Consider the following 22,650-nt stretch of genomic DNA (forward strand, 5'->3'; position numbering starts at 1 on the left):
AAAAATGTTTGTGTGTGTGTGTAGTGAATTAGGTTTCATGCATGTGAAATTGTCTATGCATGTGTGAATCATGTTTTTTGCGTGAATTATATTTGAGACGAATCCGCTTCCATACACATTTAACTACAATAACCATCATGTTCACACAGTCTTTGCACACTCCTGATTTCTCTCAACGTGGTTACAGTCTAAAACAAAATAACTTCCGTTATTTATTTGAAAGAGCAAACTCGGATATTTTGTTGTAAATATAAAAGTAGCTCATGCGTTACATTACTAGTGATTTGAAAAAAAAAATAACCTGATTATGTAACTCGCGTTACTTGTAACGCAGTACCCCCCAAAACTGTTTTCTCACTTCAAAAGAGGTTGAATAAGAGAATATGGCTGAACAGAAATGAGGACATTAGTTTCCAATAATTATTTGAGTAAAAATAGCAATGTACTTGGTGCAATAATCTTTTCAGCTTCTTGGTTTAAAGCTTATAAGATTTTTTTTTTAGAGATCTTATACAAACAAAGACTTTGCAGTATCAATTGAGAATATAATCCTGTCATTATTGGGGCCCAAGGGAGGCCTTTTTCAGCCACTCAGACGATGACAGTTCACAGTGAGTGCCTATTATTCAGGACTAAATGGAACTGAAAATGTACATGCCACACTGAACTGGCTGCTGAAAGTACAGTCCTCATGCCAGAAGAAATGCCATTAGTGTTCCCATTCACTTCAGTCCAAATAGGCTGTAGTCAATTGAACATCACGATGGTATGGGAGAGTTTACCTTTATTGCCGTCTCCCATACAACTATCTTTTACATTGAAAATATATTTTTATCTTTGTGAATGCCAACTGACCCGTAGATGTTAAATATTAATTCCATAGTATCTAATCTAATTTTGATTTAAAATCGGGAGTTTAAAAATGAAAGCACAAAACATAGAGGCAGAAATAAACAAGTGGGTTTTAGAATATTTAATCTAAAAACATGTTATTATTTCAGATTAATCATGAAATACCACTAAACCAGCAAAGGCTCTATTATTTATTAAAATTATATATTCAATTAAATTCACATTTATTAGCGCTTCACAATACATATTGTTTCAGAGCAGCTTTACAGAAAATGTATGCGTCTACATTGCAATTTAGAGTGATCTGTTATCAGAGGTGACTGTCTCCAAGTTATGAATTTCAGAAATGTACATATACAAAAATCACACAGTTAGCTAACATCATGTATTCATTTAAGGCAGAAACAATGAGCTCATTGAAGTAATTATTACAAGTTGTGAACATAATGATTGCAATATATAGAAAAATTGGCATTGGTGCATGTTGATTCAGAATTATATAACTGTAAATTAATAATTCTATATTATAGAAATTGGTCAATTCGAGGAAGGCCTCAAGTCATGTTTATTTGAAAAATATGTATTTAATTGGAAGCATTCAGTCACTCACGAGGTTCTTCATTCAAGTATTGCGATTACATAAAACATCAGTTATTGGTGTATTGTTACTTTTGGTGCTGTATCTATTCATTGTGGTATAATAATGTGATTTCTGGCCTATAGATGTATTATGATATCAAAATGACCAAATGTAACACTTGCATCATCAGGAGTGCTGAATTCAACATCTGACTTTATTAGGTAAGGCACTTTGAAATGGATTCTCTCGCATACACATCTTCTGTGGTTTATTCATTGAGACTGCCTTTATCTCACAGGGTATCTCTGTTTCTACATCTTTCCGTTTCGACCGTCTTTCACTCCCTGCTGGCTTCTCCCGCCAACACCGGAGCCATATCATTTAACACATACGGTCACTGACGCTGAAACCTATAGGACGCTTGTCTAGCAGGGCTCCTACACTTCTTGACCATTGCATTTCCATTAATTATTTAGTTGTTCATGATTAATAAATAAGGATTTTTAAAAGTAACTATAGAGAATGCACTCACAAAAAGCTATTTTTATACCCAATGAAATATTTGAGCGTAACCAAAAACCGTTTTGCTAATTGCCGTGACTTTTTCCAGGCTGCGATTCGCAAATATTTAATGATATTTCCAGGTTTTAATCGTGGGAACCCCGTTCTAGGACGCAAGTTCTACGTTTTGAATATAATCTACTTCACACTGAAAATAGTTAATTAGCAGCTAAATTATTCAGTTAATTTATATTAATCTAATGAGTTCCCTTGTTGCTGAATATTTCATAAGTGTGTCAAAATATAAGTATGTTCCAATAAAAATGTGCCTCCGTTAATTTGACATCTGTATAATTGACCATCAGTGGAGGTGATTGAATGTTACAATTAAATACACTAATTTACATTCAAGAAACCTGCATAAAAATGTCAGCCTGACTGGAACATGTGGATTAAAAATAGCTTCTATTGTTGCTTAATTCACTTGAGCTTCGATTATCCTAATTCAAACAATACAATCAAATGCGATTTGTGATCTCATATTATTAATTTATAGGATGCAATAATGGCTGTTCCTGGGTGAACAATTAGAACAGAACGCACATTTTTTTCAGCCATTTACTCCCTTGGGAGTTTAGGGCTGCGGTTAGATTCAGCATTCCCTCATTTCCAATGGTAATTACATGTGCAATCCAGTTAATGACACTTTAGTTTGCATGTAAAATTACTACAACCTGTTATGTTAATATCTCATGAACATTCTCATTTTACACCATTAGGAGAGTGTAATGACTGTAGAACTCGCATAAAGCAATCCCAGCCAATATACCAGCACAAAATGCTGTTCCAAATTTAATACCATTTTTGGCCACACAGAGGCAGCATTTATCAACAAAACACTAGGACTGAAACCGTGATTTTCTTGCTCATGCTTCATATACTTAATGTTCAAGAACCCTCAGCTAAAGGAATTAAGTCCAACTTCGATTTAATAACAATGACTCACTTGATTTTACAGCAAGCAACACTGTAGTGTAACCAGTTAGGCTCATCATTATTTAGGCTGCAAAAAATAGACATTTCCAATAGACATTTCCTGATGTAATTTCTTCATGTGTAATATAATCTTGATTTTGTTTCTTAGTAATGTTGTTAAATGCTCTTGGGTTTGGTCTGAGAGCGATGTTTGGATATGACAGCAGCATACTCTCTACCTGAGCGGTATATGGTGCGTTTTAGTTCAGGCGTAGAGAAATCCACATGAAACAAGCCGAAGCGCACACTGAAGCCATGATTCCATTCAAAGTTATCCAGCAGTGACCAGGCAAAATATGCCTTTACATTCACTCCATCTTGACTGATAGCTGCAAAACAAACACATCATCCATATTATAATAATATAGTATATAATATTTGAAAAACTTTCAGTAGTCTGGGTCTCAAAGCTACAATACAAGGACTTTACTGTCCTGTCAACTGGATTTTACAATTTCAGGACTGCATCCACGCTTGTGAAAAAGAAATACACTTAAAGGGATAGTTCACCCAAAAATGAAACTTGATTTACTCACCCTCAAGCCATCCTAGGTGTATATGACATTCTTCATTAAGACGAGTACAATCAGAGATGTCCTGACTCTTCCAAGCTTTATAATGGGAGCCCAAACTTTGAAGCCCAAAAAAGTGCATCCATCCATTATAAAAGTAATCCACTTCTGAAGCGAAACGATGCGTTTAAGGAAAAAATATATATTTAAAACGGTATTAGCTATAATAAATAGCCCGGCAGATGACCGTACGCATAGTGCGCAAGTCGATTTGCACCACAAGAGTAACCCCTGGCGCATGTATGACGTCGGATGTAGGAGTAGCGTAAGCTTTGACGCTTCTCGCGGTTTAAACAAATAGGGCTGTGCAACAAACTCAAGCTCCTCTTCTATTATATCGAAATCCTCTGAGATTTCCCTTTAAAATTTCTCATTTTAGACTTCTAGTTCGTGATCGGTGTTTTGTTTTGCTCTATCCTCTGCACTTCCGTGTTCATCAATATGTCATGCGCCAGGTCAGAGGTCACTATTTCGCTGCAAATCGCCGCGTACGGTCATCTGTCGGAAGCTAGTTATTATAGCTAATAAAGTTTTAAATATGGATATTTTTCTTACAAAAACCCAACGCTTCGCATCAGGAAGCCTGTATTAACCCCCTATGGATTATTTTTTATGATGGATGGATGCATTTTTGGGGCTTCAAAATCTCACCCCCCATTCACTGCCATTATAATGCTTGGAAGAGACAGGATATTTTTTAAATATAACTCCGATTGTGTTAGTATGAATGAAGAAAGTCATATACACCTTGGATGGCTTGAGGGCGAGTAAATCATGGTATAATTTAAATTTTTGGGTGAACTAACCCTTTAAGCAAACTTATAAAAGAGTACTTGTTATGGCAACAATATACTTACTTAAAAGTATAACCTGAATGTAGTGTTTTGACACTTAATTGCAATTAAATGAAAATGTATTATAGTATAAATGTATACAATTAGTTCAACTTAAGGGTGCTTTTTGACCCACAAGTTCTTAATGTAATTTCTGTTGAAATTCATGTCTTGAATTTAAATACAAACATAAAGTTGCAATAATAATAATAATAATAATAATAATCTAGTACATTGCACTTTTTTTTTAGTGTGTTGTAGTCAACACCTCAAAAAAAAGCGTTCTTTTTTTAAAGGACAACAAAAGATTATTAAAGTAATTATTTAAGAAGCACTTTTAAAGTAAAACATTATTACAAAGTGCACTTTTAAAAAGTGAACTTAAGTGTGTTAAGAAAGTCATGAAAGTGTACTCTCTTTTAAGTACACTTAAATAACCTTTTATTTAACTAAAATTAAATCTGCAAGTACGTTTTTTTAAGGAAAAACTATTTTTTTGTGTTTAAGAACAATACAACTGCGCATTGAAGCACACTTTTTCACAAGGGCATTACTAGTCTGTATAAAATGAACTTTGTACTCTTGAGCTATTTTATTGTACATTGCGCAGTGTTAATATAACAGTAGGCCTACCTTTGCCAACTTCCTGCAGAGTGTCCTGATAGAACTGTGAGCGGTCGGCATCTTCTATCTGAACCGGCCCCATCTGCGAAAAGCCATTTTCAGTGATATAGATGGGCAGACTGGAATATGTGTCCTAAAAAAAAACAAGCACATGTAAATGATTTTGTAAATTAGACAATATATGAATCACTGCATAATAAATATACTCCTAATTAAATTAAAAATAAAGGAAGGTTAGAGAGAACTGTGCACAAATAAATGAAGGAACCTTTATATATTTCAGCAATTTCCGCAATCCATCAGGAACAACAGCCAACCAGTGAACCCCACATATGGGCCATGACGGGTCAACAACCCCCTCTGCCCCCTGATCCCCCACGAAACTGAGCTCGTTGTTAGCACTACTTAGAGCTTTGACTTTCCGAGAGGTGTAATAGTTTAGTGCAAAGAAATCCACTGTGCCCAAAGGAGTTGGCTCTTCCTTTGAGAAGCGTGGTAGCCGAGAGCCCTGCTTGTATCCCAGATTTAAGCTCCTAGTCTCAATCCTGAATCGCATGGACTCTGGGTAATCTCCTGTGCAAAACACAGGGCAGGCAAACCAGCCCAAGGTGAATTCCTTGTAGCGCTCAGTGGCTGCAGCATCTTCAGGACAGTCCGGGTTCAACGGCTCTACCCAGTCACTGTTCAGAGCAAGAGACACTTGCCCTCCTTGTAAAGGCCTGAAATGAGCATTATAAGTATGCCAGGCTTTGGTGTGGGCACGCAGCATGTTATGTCCCGCCAAGTAGACTGATATTCCTGGATCTTTGATCCCAGGGGCAAAGGTGCCATCTTCATGACCCAGCTTGGCACAAACATAGGGCTCGTTCAGTGTGATCCAGAGCTTCACTCTGTCCCCAAAGGTCTTAAAGCAAAACCTGGCATAACTTTCAAAGATGTCTGCAATATCTGCTGAGTTCCATCCGCCAAGATCCTGTAAGGCCTGAGGTAAGTCCATGTGGTACAATGTGATCATGGGCGTCACGTCACAAGCAATCAAGTCGTCAATCACTTCGTTATAATACGCCACACCTGAGGGTTACGGAAAAAAGGTCAAAAACGCAGGTAAGCAACTTCAGGAAGTATAATGATTTAGGTGACAAGTAGGCCAAAATTAAACACCTTTTTACATTGTCCGCGTCAATCCTTTAAATCATTTAGAGTCGGCATGAAACAAGATATTTTCCTCACTAATGTGACTAATGTATATCCGAGTGCAGCCGGTTCACGAGCTAGGCAAAATTAGGGCAGGACTTGATTTTGTCCATTAGAAATTGATTGGTCCGCTGTTGTTAATTGCTATGATCTCATGTGAGAGACACATCATCAGAAAAGAGATGTTGTTGAGAGGTTTTTGATTAAACATTACGATGGCACTTATTTATAATAACACTGCAATATTCCATAAAAATATTACTTTAAAGAAATGTTTAAACAATTATTTGAAGCTGAAATAAAATCCCAAAAAAAACACAAAAGTTGATGCTTTGTTTCCTCAAACTTGTTCATGGATTAAGAATGCTAGAATTTCAATAAAAGTATTTTGATTATAAAGATAAGTATAAAGTATTTTGACTCGTTTTTCATATTTTCCTGTACCTAAAGGTGAATATTTATGCCATTTAGATAAATATCTAATTTTACTTTTTGTGTTTTTAGTGAGAAGTTATTATTTCAAAGTATTATTTACAGTGTTTGTTTGTAAATCTGTTTAGCACAGAGAAAGAAGGGACTGACTTTTTTGATTTTACTCTTATGAACCTCACAAAGAGAGTCATTTTGCCTTGAGCACCTTTTGGATTAACATGATTTGTGGTTCCATCGGGAAGGAGCCGTGACCAGGATATGGACAGACGGTAATGGGTGAGACCAAGCTGTTGGATACATTTCAGGTCCTCTTTCCAGAGCTGATAGCTGTTACAGGCTACATCTCCATTATGGTCTTCAAACACCCGTCCTTTGGCGTGACAGAATGCGTCCCATACGCTGGGGCCTCTACCATCCATATTCCAGCCTCCTGCAAGATAATTTAAGGAATCAAAAGGAAAGTTTAGACCCATTATATATAACCTCATTTAATTTTATTTTGTCACGTACAACTGTCAAATAACAAAGTTTGACTGCTACAAAATAACAATCCACATCTGCCTTCAACAAAAAGTACTGGGGTGTTATAATCTAGCGATATCATTTTACCATGGTATTTGCATGGTACTATAATGTACTATAATGAAGAAGACCATATAATTACCATGGTATTTGTTAAGAAACATGACAATATAAGATGCCACGTTAAAAACCTTGTAGTATTTTTATAACTGAACAACTCTATGTTCTAAATAATTGCAAACTGTTGCTATTACATGCATCCTGAAATGCTTAATCTGCAAGTGAGTTAAATCAGATAACAAAGTCGACAACCACCGCGACGTTTACTACAGTAAATTAACACTAGTGTAAAATGTACCTTCTATTTGATAAGCAGCAGTCGCAGCTCCCCACGCAAAGTCTTTTGGAAATACGGTGACATCTAGTGCAGACATATTTTAAGACAATGGTGAAGAGGAAACTAGACAAAGTTAAACGGAATAAAAAAAAAATACATGCAATCAAGTCTGGCTGCACGTTCGCAGCTTAAAGTAAGCGGTGAACGTCAGCACGCCCTGCACGTTACGTCATCGCGCACCTCCGTCATGAGACCGTCCAAGGTACATTTAAATGTTTTTAAATATATATATTTACATTAGTGTTTTACATTATTAACATTTTTTGACGTTTTTTGGATTAATTTAAATTAGTAACGTTTTTGCTGTTCGGTAGAATAAACGTTAATGATTTGTTTTTAGGCTCAAGGAAATTGTAATGCAAGAGTTTATCGTATCATGTTTCGTAAGAGACTGAAAAGGAAATAAACTGAAAAGCCCTAAGGACAGAGACCTTTGACCAGCATGAGGTGCAGTCCTCTTTACACACGGCTTCTAAATTGTCCCTGGTCACAATGACTAAAGATTTATGCTCCCATAGGAAGCATCTGCATGCGATTCAAAGTCACAAACGCTGCACACAATGCATTGTTCTCTTCAGGTTGTTCTGCTACGACGAGGACCCATCTAGGCTAACTTTTTTTCTTTTCTTTTCTTTTTTTTTACACTACTGCCAACCTGTCTAAACTTGTTTGTAGTGCAGAAATGCAAAGAGAACCTTTTGTGAGGGCCACACAAAAACAACTGAGCACAATGGATCAAGGATCCTTTAGTATTGTGTTGCATTTTGTTTTGTGGTTTTGTAATGGAATGCCATAACTTTAAAGGAAATGGATGTGCTTTTTTATTAACTGCAGAAGTGGGTCACTCAGTTGTCTCTTACATGTTTAGATAACTATATATGTGTGTGTGTGTGTGTGTGTATATATATATATATATATATATATATATATATATATATATATATATATATATATATATATATATATATATAGGAAAAGCATAATTTTTTGTTATGTAACCTGGCAGGTTACAGGTTAATCCTGCTAGCTACTTTAGCACCTTATATAGTCTTAAATAATCCTGGTGTTACATTAATTATTTTTTGCAAATAGAAATAGATAGTCTCTCAATTAATGTGCAGTGAGGCCATGAACTACATGCTGTTTAAAATTTTAAAAAGTTGTAAATAGAGTACTGCATTTCACACAGATCAGCAACCTTTTAATGACATAAAAACATTTAGACCAGTTTTATATACAAGCAATTTTAACAGGTTTAAATGACTCTTGTTATTATCAAGGTAAATATTTAGTACAAAGTACACTGATCTGCATAATGTTCTCTATACAGATCAGTGAAAAGTAACATTTTTAAGTGCAATTTGCAGGCCTGGAAAAGTAATGACTAAAATGTATCGTAATAGAAATCTAAATTAAAAAATAAAATAAAAAAACGAGAGGGGTTAACACTGATAAAACCAAAGAGGGCAAGAATTCTCAAGATTTTTTTTATTATATCAAATATCAAATATCAAGTTAAATAAATAAATGGACAACATTGACAGCAGGAGAGCAAAATAAACCTCATCAATAGCATTACCAAAGAATATCCCATAGCCTACAGCTTCAGAAATCTGTCACATTTTTATTAATATTTAAACAAAGACCTTTGGGGTGAATGTGATTTCACCAAGTACAACATGTACCTCTATCAACAATTTCTGTTGATCCTAGAACAAAGTTCCAATCAATCAATCAGATCTAAGTGACAATTTTAAATTGTATGTAAGTTTAGGCTTACAACCCGGGTTAGGTGCTTCAACATCAATTATTATTCACACATCATTTACCTCTAATTTTAGGGATAAGTTATTATAAGAGTAGGGTTGGGTTTAGGGGTAGGGTTAGGCCTAGGCCTATTTTTTTTCACAAAGGAATGTTGTTCCAGGATCAACAAAATATGTCGATCCAGGAACATGTTTAACTTGGCAAAATCACGGTGACCGAGATATGATTAGTCAGTCTACTTCAATCAAAAATGAAAAAACTTTCATGGATAAAAAAAAGAGAGAAATTGAGAATATTTTCTGTATAAAAATTCAGTATAAAATAAAATAATATCTTTTAAATTAAAGACAATATTGTATAAAATGTGGGCAATAACAACAGTGGGTTTAATTAAAAGGATCGGTGTTGACTGGAGTTCAGACCAAACCTATGATGACGTCAGGGGAGGAAATGGAACATGGAGCCCGAGGCTCAGAGAAAGAGAACAGCAACACACTCGGCTATGAACTGAGCAGCGCTGGACACATTCACGCTTTTACCGTCTCGCCGACTGCAAGAAGCACACTCTGGGACCCTGGGTTACACATTCCGCTTGTATCTCTCACTAAGCGTTTTTACCGTCGTGGTCGGTAGCAGGCAGCATTCAAGCTTATGGGGAACAGCAGCAAAGTGAAAACCAACTTTACGCATTCAGTTTCTCAAGAATGGTTTTATTGTTCGGCACGCGGACATGTCGCGTTTAATGACCTGTTTTAGATAATCTTCGAATAACTACCGTCTAGAAACTGTTTGGCTTTCTTTTGGAGTTCAAATGTGCAGTGAGATGCGCACAGAGAAAAAGTTTACGTGAACAGATTTCCTTGAGTTTGTGAGACTGTTATCTCGGGATGGTTGCAGCTGTCTCTCTTTTAGCGCAGGAGCGAGGTCTCCACTTTGACTGGAAACAAAGAAAATGCTTCGTGTAAAACAGTGGAAACTTGCGTGAAACCATCAGCTGGAGAAGGTTTGTTGAGTTGTACGATGATGCTTATGGAAAACAAAGAAGGATATTCGACCGCTGCCTTTCGGACTGCTTAATGTGGAGAGCAAAAACCATGATAAATCGTCGCATCTAATGTTGTGTCGAGTCAGTATTTCGACCATGACTTAAAGGAGTGCTGACCAGCGTCTCTGCTTGATGGCTTTTGACGAATATTCATCGCAGAGATCGTGTTTAGATATAAACAACAGCAACGAAAGGCTTTCTGGGGCTATTTATATGCTAATCTTGACCCCTCTTCTTGCCGTGTGAATATCAACGAAGGCAGGAGTGATGTCGGTGGGCGCTACTTGTGTCTTTTTCCTGGCTTTTGTGCTTTTCAGAAGCTCGAGCTCTGCAGGATCGACTGAATGTAAATCATATGATGAACGCTTCAAAAGTGCAGGAGGGAAAAGCTCTTCGTCTGGGGCCACACTGGACAGAAAAGTGGTCTGCAGTAACATGGAGCTCCATCAGGTGCCTTCTACTGAATCGTTTCCCAACAGAACAGTCTCACTGTAAGTTAACACTCATTTTCCTCACAGAATCAACATCGTCATTTATAAAAAAAAAAAAAAAAAATAGCCCTTATCCACACATCACGAGGGTCATTCCTGCCATTTGACCTCATGACTTCTGGTCCTTCTGGGAACCTTTTGATAAACGCAACAGTTTTTAAGTGAGTTTTCACTTAATGAGTGAAATATGAGTTTTCAAAAGTCACACAGATCAAACTGAGCGACTTAAATAGTTATTAAATATACAAAATATTTCATCTACTGATCATTTGATACTATTTGATACTATTAGGCTTATTGCCTTTTTACATTTCTCAAAAGTCTAATAATTTTACTTAAGAATGATTAAAACTATTTTTTTTGTGATTAAACTTATGATTTTCTTTATTGAACTATGATTAAAACAAATAGAGTGAATACAGTCATAAAAGGGAGGTCATCATAACAATAGCAGGGCATAGGCTACCTTATTAGCAGGGAACACTTATAAAATTGAAATGGTATATTTTACTTAATTTTGGGTAACTTAAATTGTACAAGCTTGTGCAATTTTCACTTTGCATGCCTACTTTAGATATTAGTGAACTGGTGTGACCTTTTGCTGTTGTTACTTAAGGTGCAGTAGGTGATTCTCCACAGATTTTTTTTTTGTTGTTGTTATGCTGGTTGAAAGTCTCTTCACATCCTGATAACAATTATCATGTAAAGCAGTTTATATGTATTTTGTGGAAGGTGTAGGGCCATAAAATGTTCTTTCAATCATTGCATTCGGTCTGAGAATGGACTGAATGGCAGGCAAACAGAGCGTGAATGGCAGACAAACAGTTGTTTACATTCTTTATTGTAGTACTGTTACTTACTGTACTGTAAAGTTTTCTCACCGGTGAATGACACATGATGTAATCCAATATCGTTGTTTCTGGTTATCTTGTTTCTGGTCTGTGCGTGTTCATGTGTTTTGGAGGAGGCGTGGCTTTGGATGGCGTTTTGAAGGGAGGGTGGGATCGTATGCTTCCAATGCTAGCAGGCTAAAGTTAGCATTTCCCAAATCACCTATTGCAGACTCCAATCTACAGTCCGAAGACCAGAATCTTTCTTCACTGGTTTGGTTCAGATTGGGCAAAAAAACCTAGGACTAGTTTGCAAAAGTAGTTTTTTTTTAATCATCCAAAATACCCGAAAATGGAGTTATGAGCCATTACATACTTTTGATCGCTGTAGCGCCACCATCAGGCTGATTGGGGTGAGCCTTGTTGACATTGTAGATGGGGTGGGTGGGTATTACCATCCCTCGAAGTTTCAAGCCTCTACGACCTAAGGTTTGCTCTGCCCGATCACATTTGCATCCGATCTGATCACCGAAACTATTATTACAATAGGATTGTTCTAGAGCGCATGATGACATGAGCTTCCATGTTTACCATATGTGATGCTCTATTTGTGTGTGTCAATCATTGTTTACAATGTAAATCCATGTAAATTTGTGAATCATATAAAGCAATCATATCTCTTCACAAAGCCGCTCTGTTCATTTGGATTCATTTTACGACGCCTTTTTGGATCATTTCATTTTTGGTTGTGTGGACGTTCAGTGGAGGGACAGAAACCTCTTAATTTCTGTCAAAGGTGAACCAAAATCTTATGGGTTTAGAACGACATGAGGGTGAGTAAATGACAGAATTAGAAAAATTTGGGTTGCTTTAAAGCTAAAAATATTTGGTAACATTACATGTTATACACTCTACCAGTCAAACGTTTAGACTGAATATGTTTTTTTAGGATCTTCAGAATAATAATAAAAAAAGGTTTTTTAACAGTGGTTTAGTTTTGCCCTGTGCTCTTTCTGTGGCTGGCGGTGCAGCCTTATTAGAGTTTAAACGAAATGCGGCCCACGTGACTGTGTCTTTCAGAGATGGATATCAAGCATGTCTGAAAGTCTGAATGGTGCATTCGTCTTTCTTCATGTGGCTGTGCTGAGTTTGTAAAGAGAGGAAGAACACATGTAAAAACAAAGACTTTGCTCCGGTGAGGGGAAATAAACGCACTGTTAGTACATACTGTTGAAACCTTGATTTAGTTGTGTAAAAACATTTATTTCACGACTTTATGCACTGAAATGATTTTTTTTACTGAAACTGAAGTTTTCTTTTAGCTGAAAGCCAAAAATAAATGTGGGTAATTGGGTGGTTGAACTCTTTATGCTGCAGGGTGGTGAATTAAACCAGTCATAATAAAGTTCTTCGGTAACGAGACCCCTCTTAAAATTTCATCAAATAAATGTTACATATCGCGACTCTTGAAATATTTTTGCTTCCACTCAGCTGATGTTTACCTGAAAGTTTATCACATTGTGTGCATGAAACAGATGGCGTAACAGTCAAAACACGTCATCTGAGAAGTGTCATTTAAACATCAATGGTTTCAGCTCTCCAAAATGTTTTCGGCTGAAAATTGTGGCTTTTTCAGACAAATATTTGTAGTTGCCCAAATTTTTATGCATCACTAATGTAAAGTGGACATTTGATTTAGGAACCCTAGATTGATATTTTAACTCTTTCTCATTACGTTGGTTTGACACATGAATGGCTATTTACACATAGGTTGAGAGTGTTTATGGGTCGCAAATCCAGCAGTCTTGTCACTTCACATGATGTTTTCTTCACATGGAGGGGTCAACAGTAGTTATTCATGGAATCCTACCTTTTTTGACCTCCTCTAACCCTGAAAATCAATTACTTTCCTCAACCTGGTGTAGGAAGTCCTTTACCTCACACGCATATGTGGGGTCAGCAGGTTTATTATACCACCCCTTTAACAGGGTGAAAAAAAGCTCCCCATTACAACCTTGTGAAATTAAGCTGTTTGATTGCTCACTTTTTTTTTTTTACTGGTGGTGGGTCAGTTGGTTTTAATCCTGTTAAAGTCGACATGAAGAGAAAATTCACCTTCATTCATCTGTTTTCTAAATGCATGTTATAAATCTTATTGTGTGCAATGTATACATCTTTTAACGTTTTTGACCTCATAATTGTCAATCAAAATATCCAGTGAAACAACAAACTTCTCTCAGTGATGCAGGTGGTCTTCAGTCATTTCGTCTGCTTATTTAGTTAATCATTTAGCCCCCATCCTTGCAAACTTGCGTTCATCTGCCTACGTTTTTGAGTGCTACGCCCACATCTTACAATCCAATCAACAACCGATGCATAAAACCAAGTTTCGCCATTCATTATTTTCTTGTTCGATAATTTGTTGTTGGATTTGCAAAATAGAAGAAAGGTTCTGTTACTCCTTCTGTTTCATTGTGACTTGTACTTAGAGCTGGAGTTTTTAGAGTTATTCATGCAATGCTGCTTTTAAATCAACGTTGACATTGTTTCTTAGTGCTTGGGATTGGTTTATAGCCATTTCTGTTGTAAGTGGATCATGTTTGTGCAGCTGTCTTTTTATGTGAAGCCAGTCACCGAGATTGTTTCTCTTAGGTGTTGAAAACTACACCTGGATTGAGCTGTCCTCCCCAAAGAACACCTGGTGACTGTAGCAAGGCAGTGTGGGATAGGTTTCAGAAAAGCTTCAAATATTCCCTGACAGGTTTTTGATTAAATTGGACTTTTTAATGTTTGCAACTCAAGAAAATATCAGTTGGTTGCAAGAGTGATTCATCCACAGGTCAGGTAACAAAGAAATAAAACTATTATGTAATGTTGGTGTTTAATTACTTTATCCTATCCCCACTTAATATGCAGAGTCAACAATAAGGCATTCATATTCTGATTGCTCTTTAATTACACACTTCACCTTTTAATGTAATTAATTGAATCTCATGAAACTGAAGAAGTCTGTCTGCTGTTTAAAGTTGATTTTAGCCGATTGGTGCACCCATTTTTGCCGTACTGCAGAGCATATTTCCGTATATTATACTGGCTGTTTTAACGTAGTCAAGGTTTTGATTTTTAGGAAGATGTGGTCTTGCAGAAAAAAAAGAAAAAAAACCTTTTAATTAGAGTAAATCTAAATTGTGCAAGCGTGTTTTGCAGCTCTCTTTGCTTTCCAGTGGTGTTATTCGGTCACTAGATCCTGTAGAACCTCAGAAAATCAAGATAAGGTTGTATCTTCACCATCTGTCTCCAGCACTAGCAGACCTGTGGGTGCCTAGCCAGACGCTCATTTAAATGCTATTGTTAGAACCAATGCAAGTCCCAGACGAGTGGTCATCACCCCAATCACTTGATGTGACCCTGGACAACTGGCCTATACTTCATTCTTACCCACCAGGCATGTCTTATTGGTAGATAATGTATTTCCAATAAAATTCCAATAATTACAATGATTTTGCTGGCTATGTAAAGTTCAGCAATATTGTGGATATTGTAATTTTGCCGTTAAGTAAGATGTCCATATGGTCCCTCTTTGGATTCTTTAATGTGATTAAATGCGTTAGTAAAACTTGCTGTTTATTATGTTGGTGCATATAAATGAATATATCATTCTTCATTTTAGGGCTGCATGATATCGATGCTTAAACGATAGATCACGATGTGCGCGTCCACGATAGTCAAATCGCAGGATGTGCGATGCCAAGTATAGGGATCTTAGTTGATACGTGATCCATCCGGACCAGGCACCACTGTTCGAAAGGTGCATGATTCTCAGATTAATTGCAAAGTTTAACCATCATTGAGCGAAAGTTGATCATTTGCACATCTTTCAGTTTAAACATTCCAGCTATTTTAAACCATTCGAGCGCAAGAAGACACGAAAGTAAAATAAAATCAGTGCTGAGTAAAACCAAACCTTGTAGATGCTGTTAAACTTGTACTTGGGCCCACAAGAGTTGTGTATCAGACTCAGTAATTCTCCTGGGTTCATATTGTAATCATGAGGGAGGGGAATCGCTCCCAGCTGGGAGATCGCTGTGCTCATGAATATCAGTATCGCTCTCAAATTTATCTTGACAGATCAGAGTCACAAGGCAGCGTGTGCATGTTTATCCCTACAAACTTCAGAATGTTTTCAGGCTTTTTTTTTTTCTCTTGACAGCTTTGAAATGTACAATTAAAGTTGCCCAGAATAAAAATGTAAACAAACACAACTGTAATTGCAGGCATACAAGAAGTTAATCTGAGAGATACCCACTGATCTATATAATGGCATTCTATATAGATCAGTGGAGATACCATTAGATATCATACGTAATATATATGACTACAGATACAGTTAATGTTCATGATGATTAAACTTTCTATAGTTTTATCAACATTTTATTCTGCTGCATAAAACCTCAAGGCTGTGTATGTGCATTTTTTTTATTTTTATTTTTCTGTGTTGTGACTCATTTATTAGTGAAACAGGAAATTCAATAATTACTTTAGCTGAAAACTGAAACTGGAAATTAGGTTTTATTCAATTAAAATGTAATAATCAACACAAATAAACTATATATAAAAAGATTTATATATAAAAATTAAGTTTTTGTCAACTTTTTAAAGGTGTCATATGATGCTTTTTAATCTTTCATTGTATCTGTTTGTGCATACAATCTGCAGAGTTACAAAGCTCATAGTCTCCCACAAAAGGATTCATTCTATCTAACAGAGAACACTGATCCAGACCTGCCTAAAACACCTCAATATATTACCGGATATTACTTCCTCAAACGTCTGTGTGTTTGGATGCAAAAACCAAACTTCTGTGTTTGGCCTTCCGAAAACGGATGAACTTGGGAATCAGAGGTTAAGATTTATTTATAAAGCTATTGCAGTACAACCCAAAAGTTTGCTTGTGCACAGCGCATTTTACAGAGGACAGCTTCCTGAACCTGGGAGAGTACAACGCCAGCTATATACAATGAGTACTCACCACTAGGGCGTAACAATATATCGAGTCACAATAAATCGCAATACGAAAATGCAACAATATGTATCTGTATTGTGTATAGTTCACCCAAAATGAACATTACTGTGTGAGGGGAAAAACCTCAAGTTTACAGAGTTTAAATGTCAATACTACGTTAAACTACTATATATAATGTATAATAATGCAATGGGGGAGTATTTGTGGGTCCTGATAATGCCAAATGTTTTATGTTACCAGTAAAAAGTGGCCTACATTATTTTAAGCATATCTAGTCAGTAACAGAGTGCAAGCATATTTGTCTAAAATAATTCTGTTTCAGCTTCAGAATCATGGACATTTTTATTCTGGTGTCACCATTGTCCTGTGCTTTGGGTTATCAGCTCCAAGCCTATTCATTTCCACCCCCAACGTAATACCAAATTTTGCATTTTAATCAACAGTAAAAAAAAAATTTTGTTAACGTTTTACCATATGTCTTGGAGTATCGCAATACTATCGTATTGTGATATGTATCGAATCGTGACATGAGGGTATCGTTTCACCCCTGCTTACCACTGTGAAACGGTCCGCTCAAGTCGTTCTTGCAAAGTTGCTTCAGATCGATCGACTTGATCATCTACCGACGACATCATTAACTGTTTACAATTGCTTAAAGCCTTGGAAGCTGACTCACGATTATGGTTGGCCAAACACCTCAGTCGTGTTTGTCAAAAATGTAACGCCCCTTTACCACAACGCAGTGGGTCAGCTGGCTAATCAGAGCACTCCAGGCAGTTTTTGATGTAATGTGTGGAATAATATCTACGTGGTCATTTGGGGTGCGGGTTGCGAATCGATAGGCACGGCCGATTGCAGCTCCAATAGCCAAGACTATTTTGACTCCGTTCGGTACCCACTGATTGTGTTCACGCTCTGTAGTCTGAAGACTGTCAAAGGTTTCTAACTACAATGCAATTTGCAGCATCAAGCACAGCGTTTGCACACTGCAACTTAAGTGATTAACTGCTTCAGTCATTAAGGGAGCACTCTTTGCTTTCTGTGTAGTATATAATTTGAATAAAAGTTTAATCTTTCATGCTGCTAGTTTGAGGTGAGACAACCGCATTTAAAGTCCCCGTGAACCGGAAGTTGCAACCTTTTCTCCAGTGTTGTGACGCATTTCCAAGTGAAATGGAATATTGAACAGAGGGCGGGGTTTTACTTTAGCTCTCCTCCTCTCCATCTCTCGCTCATGGCAGACTGATGGTTTGAGGGGAGTGGTTAAGCGTTTTCTACCCAAACCTTAAAACTGACGTCATCAGAGGAGGAAGCGGAAGCAAATGTTCAGATTTTGATTAAAGATTACCACGACAAGCAAATAGTTTTCTGTGTATTAACAAGACTAGAAATGTAAAAAGGGTACATTGTGATTTCATGACGACTTTAAATGCAGAGTGAATCCACTAAAATATCTCCGATATTGACTAAAGGCTCATATTTGGCTATATATTAGACATCTAGGCCTCTGTGTAACCTGTAGTGTGATTTTATGCACATTTGTTAATAATAGCCTGTATGAGCAGATTGTCACATTATGTAGGCAAAAGTTTTGCACACTGACTTGTTAAAAAAAAAAAATAAAAAAAAAATTTGTTATTACCATGTTGGGCAGCATGACTATTTTTCTTTAAAAAAAATATATAATTTTTGTCTACCTGATGTAGTCTAGATTTACTGCGGGTGTGGGTCAGGTGGGTCGCTGTCTTTGTCAATCGGGTCGGTATGGAATTAAGTTAGTGCTGCTGTCGGATAACGGGTTGGGGTGTTCTGTTAAGTACTGCAGGTGCGGGTTTACCAAAAGGGACCCTGCTGGACTCTGTTTGATATACCTCTTCCGTAATGCTCTTCACATCTGGAGTTTGAAAATCCACAAGCTCTTAAAGTGAGGAGAGGATAGGAACTGTTTGTGTTCTCAAAGCCAGAAAAATATGTAGGCTGTCTCAGTAGGCCAAGCTTGTAATAAAGTCACCCCTCAGCACCCCATAATAATAACAGTCTGGCCGGGACCTGTGGATAAGGGGTTGTGAGCCTGAGCAACCGCATCCGGTGCAACTGTCCCAAAAACAGCCAACCACAAACGGTTGTGGTGCTTCCTCTGGAATGTACATCACTGTTTATTGCTGAATGACACAAAATGGAGAAGACATGGGGATGATGTTTTGGCTCCAGAAAGCGTAAACAAACATGATTCAGCTGTGTATTTTATGTAAAATAGCTGGTTTTCATTTGAGAAACCTGCTTCTAAAGTTAGAGACTTTTGTTTAATTTTGCAGTAATTTCATGTTTCGAAATAAAACCAAGTTAAATGCAATTCATTGTTTATCCATTGCAACTGTTTTCTTTCTTGTATATCACTTGAAAGCTGTGTTTAGCACTGCACCAGTTTATAGCTGAACGCATTTTCTGGTGTGTGCCTCAGCAACCACGAAAGCTCTGCTCCATTGATGGTCTTGTCAGCCAATTGGCCGTCATCTATGTGGAAAATTGAAGCAAGGAGACAACCGAATTTTTTTTTTTTTTTTTTTTTTTTTGGTTCTGTTAGACTGATTCAGAAGTGATCAAATAGGATTCATTGTTTAGCAGACATTTTCATTAGGCCACAAAAGTGAATGTCTTTTGGGTTTAAACTTTTGGTTACCAGTTTAGACCTTTAACTGTTACATTACCATTCCATTTGGTTGTTATGGTAACTTTCCATATCTTTCTGTATCTTCAGCTGTTAGAAGCTTCTTTCTGATGATTAAGAGCTTAGATAGTCTCTTGTATTCTCAGCTGCCTGTGCTTGTATTTGCTAGGCCAATTTCATAAGAAAACATTTGCTTAGAAAAAAAAAAAAACATGTATAATTAATGCACTATTATGCAATGCAAAAAAAATTCTGAGGTACTTTGTCTGTTGAGTCCAAGGTTTTGAGTATGCAATTGATGAAAAATAAAAAATTTAGGATGTTTGCTCATGACCTTGCAAGCAAATAACTGTAGATCTAGTTTTACAATTCAGGTTCAAGTAATGTATTTATCTGTGGTCACCTGTTTTTTTTTTTTTTTTTTTTAAATATCTATCTCTTTTGTTTTCTCCACAGGATTTTGAGTAACAACAAAATCCAGGAACTTCTGAATGGCTCTTTCATTGGTTTGTCATCACTGGAACGACTGTAAGTTCAAAATTCTCTTTATTTGTTAGGCCTATATTAATTGTAGTTAATTTTAGTTTGTTTAATTGGCGTATACACTGTAAAGGGTTAGTTCACCCAAAAATGAAAATTCTGTCATTAATTACTCGCCCTCATGTCGTTCCAAACACGTAAGACTTTCATTCATCTTTGGAGTACAAATGAAAATCTTTTTGATGAAATCTGAGAGCTTTCTGTCCCACCGTTTGTCCTTCATTTGTGTAATTAAAGGTCCTGTTCTTCGTGATCCCATTTTTCAAACTTTAGTTAGTGTGTAATGTTGCTGTTAGAGCATAAATAATACCTGTAAAATGATAAAGCTCAAAGTTCAATGCCAAGCGAGATATTTTATTTAACAGAAGTCGCCTACATCGAACGGTCGGTTTGGACTACATCCCTCTACTTCCTGCTTTAATGACGTCACTAGAACAGCTTTTTGACTAACCTCCGCCCACAGGAATACACAAAAAAGGGGGGCGTGGTCTTGTTGCGCTCCCACAGAGAAGAGGAAGAGTTGCATTTGTAGAGTGTGTTTGTCGCCATGTCGTCGAGACGCTGTTATTTTCATATAATAACACTGAGCGCATGCATCTCCACGTTATGGTAAGAGGCGTGACCTTTCCGGGCAACGTGCCCTAAGCTGCTGTCGAATCACAACACAGGAACCGCTGGCACAATCAGAACGCGTTACGTATTTCTGAAGGAGGGACTTCATAGAACAAGGAAGTCATCAGCCCGTTTTTAGGACAGTGAAAATACAGATAAGTAAATTGTGTGAAAAATACTGTTTTTTTACACGCGAAACATGAACACATGTTATATTGCACACTGTGAACACAATCAAAGCTTCAAAAACACAGGAAAAACAGGACCTTTAATGATAGAATTTTCATATTTGCTTGAACTATCTCTTTAATAGATTGTGACAGTTTATTTAAACTGCCGCCCAAACTTAAACTTTATAATTATGGTGACCACTAGGGGTGCACTGGTTCAAATTACTCACGTTTTGTTTTTTATCATGGTTTTAGCATCACTGTTTCGGTATAGTTCGGTATGTGCTGTGGTCAGGGAAAAAAGGACTACTGTTAAATAAAAATAATGAAAATAAAAACAAGTAATCAAACTACAAGCAACAGCACAAATAAATACAATAGAGCAAAGATACAAACAACATGTTTTCAGGTACAGAAATTGAATAAAGTAATCAAATGTAAACCAACATTGCATAAAATCTTCACTGTATAAATTAAATAAAGATTAATCATTATTAAAGTTACAAAAGCCATTCAGTCAAGTGCAGTGAGTGGTTTCCTTGTCTTTTGTTGTTTGATTAACATTTAAAACACAGACAGCAGGAATATTAGGCTGCTGTCACTTTAAGATATAATGCATGGATCCAATACACTGATACTGATATGGTCACTTAAGACATAACCTACTATGTTTGCTAGGATACTCGCCAAGATGGGCGTGTTGACATTGATTTTTGAGTGAATTTGTCCGTTCAAGCGCCAGACTTGGAACAGAGCTCAATATTCGCACGGTGCCTGAGATGCGGCTTTCCGTGTTTCGGATGAGTGCACACACAAATCTTTTCAGTTCTCTTTCACGTCTTCTTTGAATGTTTAAATTGGCAAGGCTTAAATGAGTTTAGTTTAAACACAGATAATGTGCTGTTCAGGTCTCACCTGCGCTCGCGCTATCAACACAACGATGATGGCGTTAATGACTGGTCATAAAGCATACGGCACTCGCATTGAACAAAGTTTAAGGGAAGCCAGAATGCGTATCCATCGTCAAAAATATCCATTACCCAAACTCTGTCTGTTTTACTCGTTGTTATTTTCAACAAACCATGTAATAAATGTGTCATCAGATTTGAGATGAACTGCTGTGCAAGTGCGTGTCGAACCGTGGATGGAGAATGGTATAGTTTGAATTTATTTATTTATTTTTTACCAAGAACCATTACACTGCTAGTGGCCACGCTACAACTTAAGTACATTGAAGTACATTTTAGTTTACTATAAATGCTTTTTAGTACAGTCAGAAATTCAAAAAAAAGATGCCCAACATAGCACATCACAGATAATGTAACATTTACAACAATCACTTCACACATGTGATATTTGTAAATAAATAAAAATAGTAAAGTGGCTGGAGCTGCTTTGTCTCCAGTGTAGATTTAATGGGAATGTGTTTATAATGGGATCAATTTAGTTTTTAAGTTTTGGCATTCTGAGTTGTTCTGAAATGTTTATTTGATGTGTACATTAACAGTTCCTTGTTCGAGACCAGCAGTTCTTTTGGGTAAAGCGCAAAGCTGATTGTTTCTTATTCTGTTGTTAAGGTGCATAAAGCAGAAAGGAACCCCTGATTTTTCTGTTGATGCTGAGGTACCGGTGAAGGATCATGAGGCTGTTGGAGACCTCGAGGAGGTCATGAGGGGGGATGGTCAAGTGAAAGTTAATTATAACTGTTGCCTTCAGGGAGCACAATTGTCTGGTCTTGGCATCAGTTTACTGCTCTGTACTTCCGTTAGGCATTCAGTGTCACTCACTGTAGCAGTGCTGGTCAAATGCTGGAGCGCACAGCTAAATTTAGAGCCAGCCTGTACATTGAAATGCCGTATTTAGTGTTGCTGTTTATGTGTGCACTTTCCCTTGCTTGACTATACGTGACCCAGATTTTCAATGACCAGCAGACATGTTCACGGCGTAGGCCTATCACATAAC

At 36.9% G+C, this 22,650-nt stretch overlaps 2 protein-coding genes across 2 annotated transcripts in view; one reads left to right on the top strand and one right to left on the bottom strand.

Moving 5' to 3' along the window:
• Positions 1-2,760: 2,760 nt before the first annotated feature.
• Positions 2,761-7,726, bottom strand: gba3 (glucosidase, beta, acid 3). Its single transcript, XM_084403573.1, has 5 exons — positions 7,504-7,726; positions 6,829-7,053; positions 5,266-6,068; positions 5,007-5,130; positions 2,761-3,297 (listed from the first exon to the last, which is right to left on the bottom strand). Exons 1-5 carry the CDS (start codon positions 7,577-7,579, stop codon positions 3,086-3,088), a joined length of 1,440 nt encoding a protein of 479 aa, XP_084259699.1. The 5' UTR covers positions 7,580-7,726; the 3' UTR covers positions 2,761-3,085.
• A 2,001-nt stretch (positions 7,727-9,727) lies between these two features.
• The window catches only part of adgra3 (adhesion G protein-coupled receptor A3), a 46,886-nt gene continuing 33,963 nt past the window's right edge, over positions 9,728-22,650 (top strand). The window contains exons 1-2 of the mRNA XM_084405179.1: positions 9,728-10,845; positions 19,823-19,894. Of these exons, the coding sequence (XP_084261305.1) occupies positions 10,622-10,845; positions 19,823-19,894 (296 nt within the window). The 5' untranslated portion in view covers positions 9,728-10,621. The remainder of the gene's footprint in view (positions 10,846-19,822; positions 19,895-22,650) is intronic.

The sequence above is a fragment of the Rutilus rutilus genome (genome assembly GCF_951802725.1).
Source record: "Rutilus rutilus genome assembly, chromosome: 3".
Classification (NCBI taxonomy): Eukaryota; Metazoa; Chordata; class Actinopteri; order Cypriniformes; family Leuciscidae; genus Rutilus; species Rutilus rutilus.

What these genes read in the sequence shown, in the direction of transcription:
- gba3 (XM_084403573.1), bottom strand. Translation starts at nt 7,579, where the DNA reads ATGTCTGCACTAGATGTCACCGTATTTCCAAAAGACTTTGCGTGGGGA. An exon ending in AATTGCTGAAATATATAAAG is followed by an intron (nt 5,131 to 5,265) that starts GTTCCTTCATTT and finishes GTTTTTTTTTAG; the next exon opens with GACACATATTCCAGTCTGCC. An exon ending in TCTGCAGGAAGTTGGCAAAG is followed by an intron (nt 3,298 to 5,006) that starts GTAGGCCTACTG and finishes TTTGTTTTGCAG; the next exon opens with CTATCAGTCAAGATGGAGTG.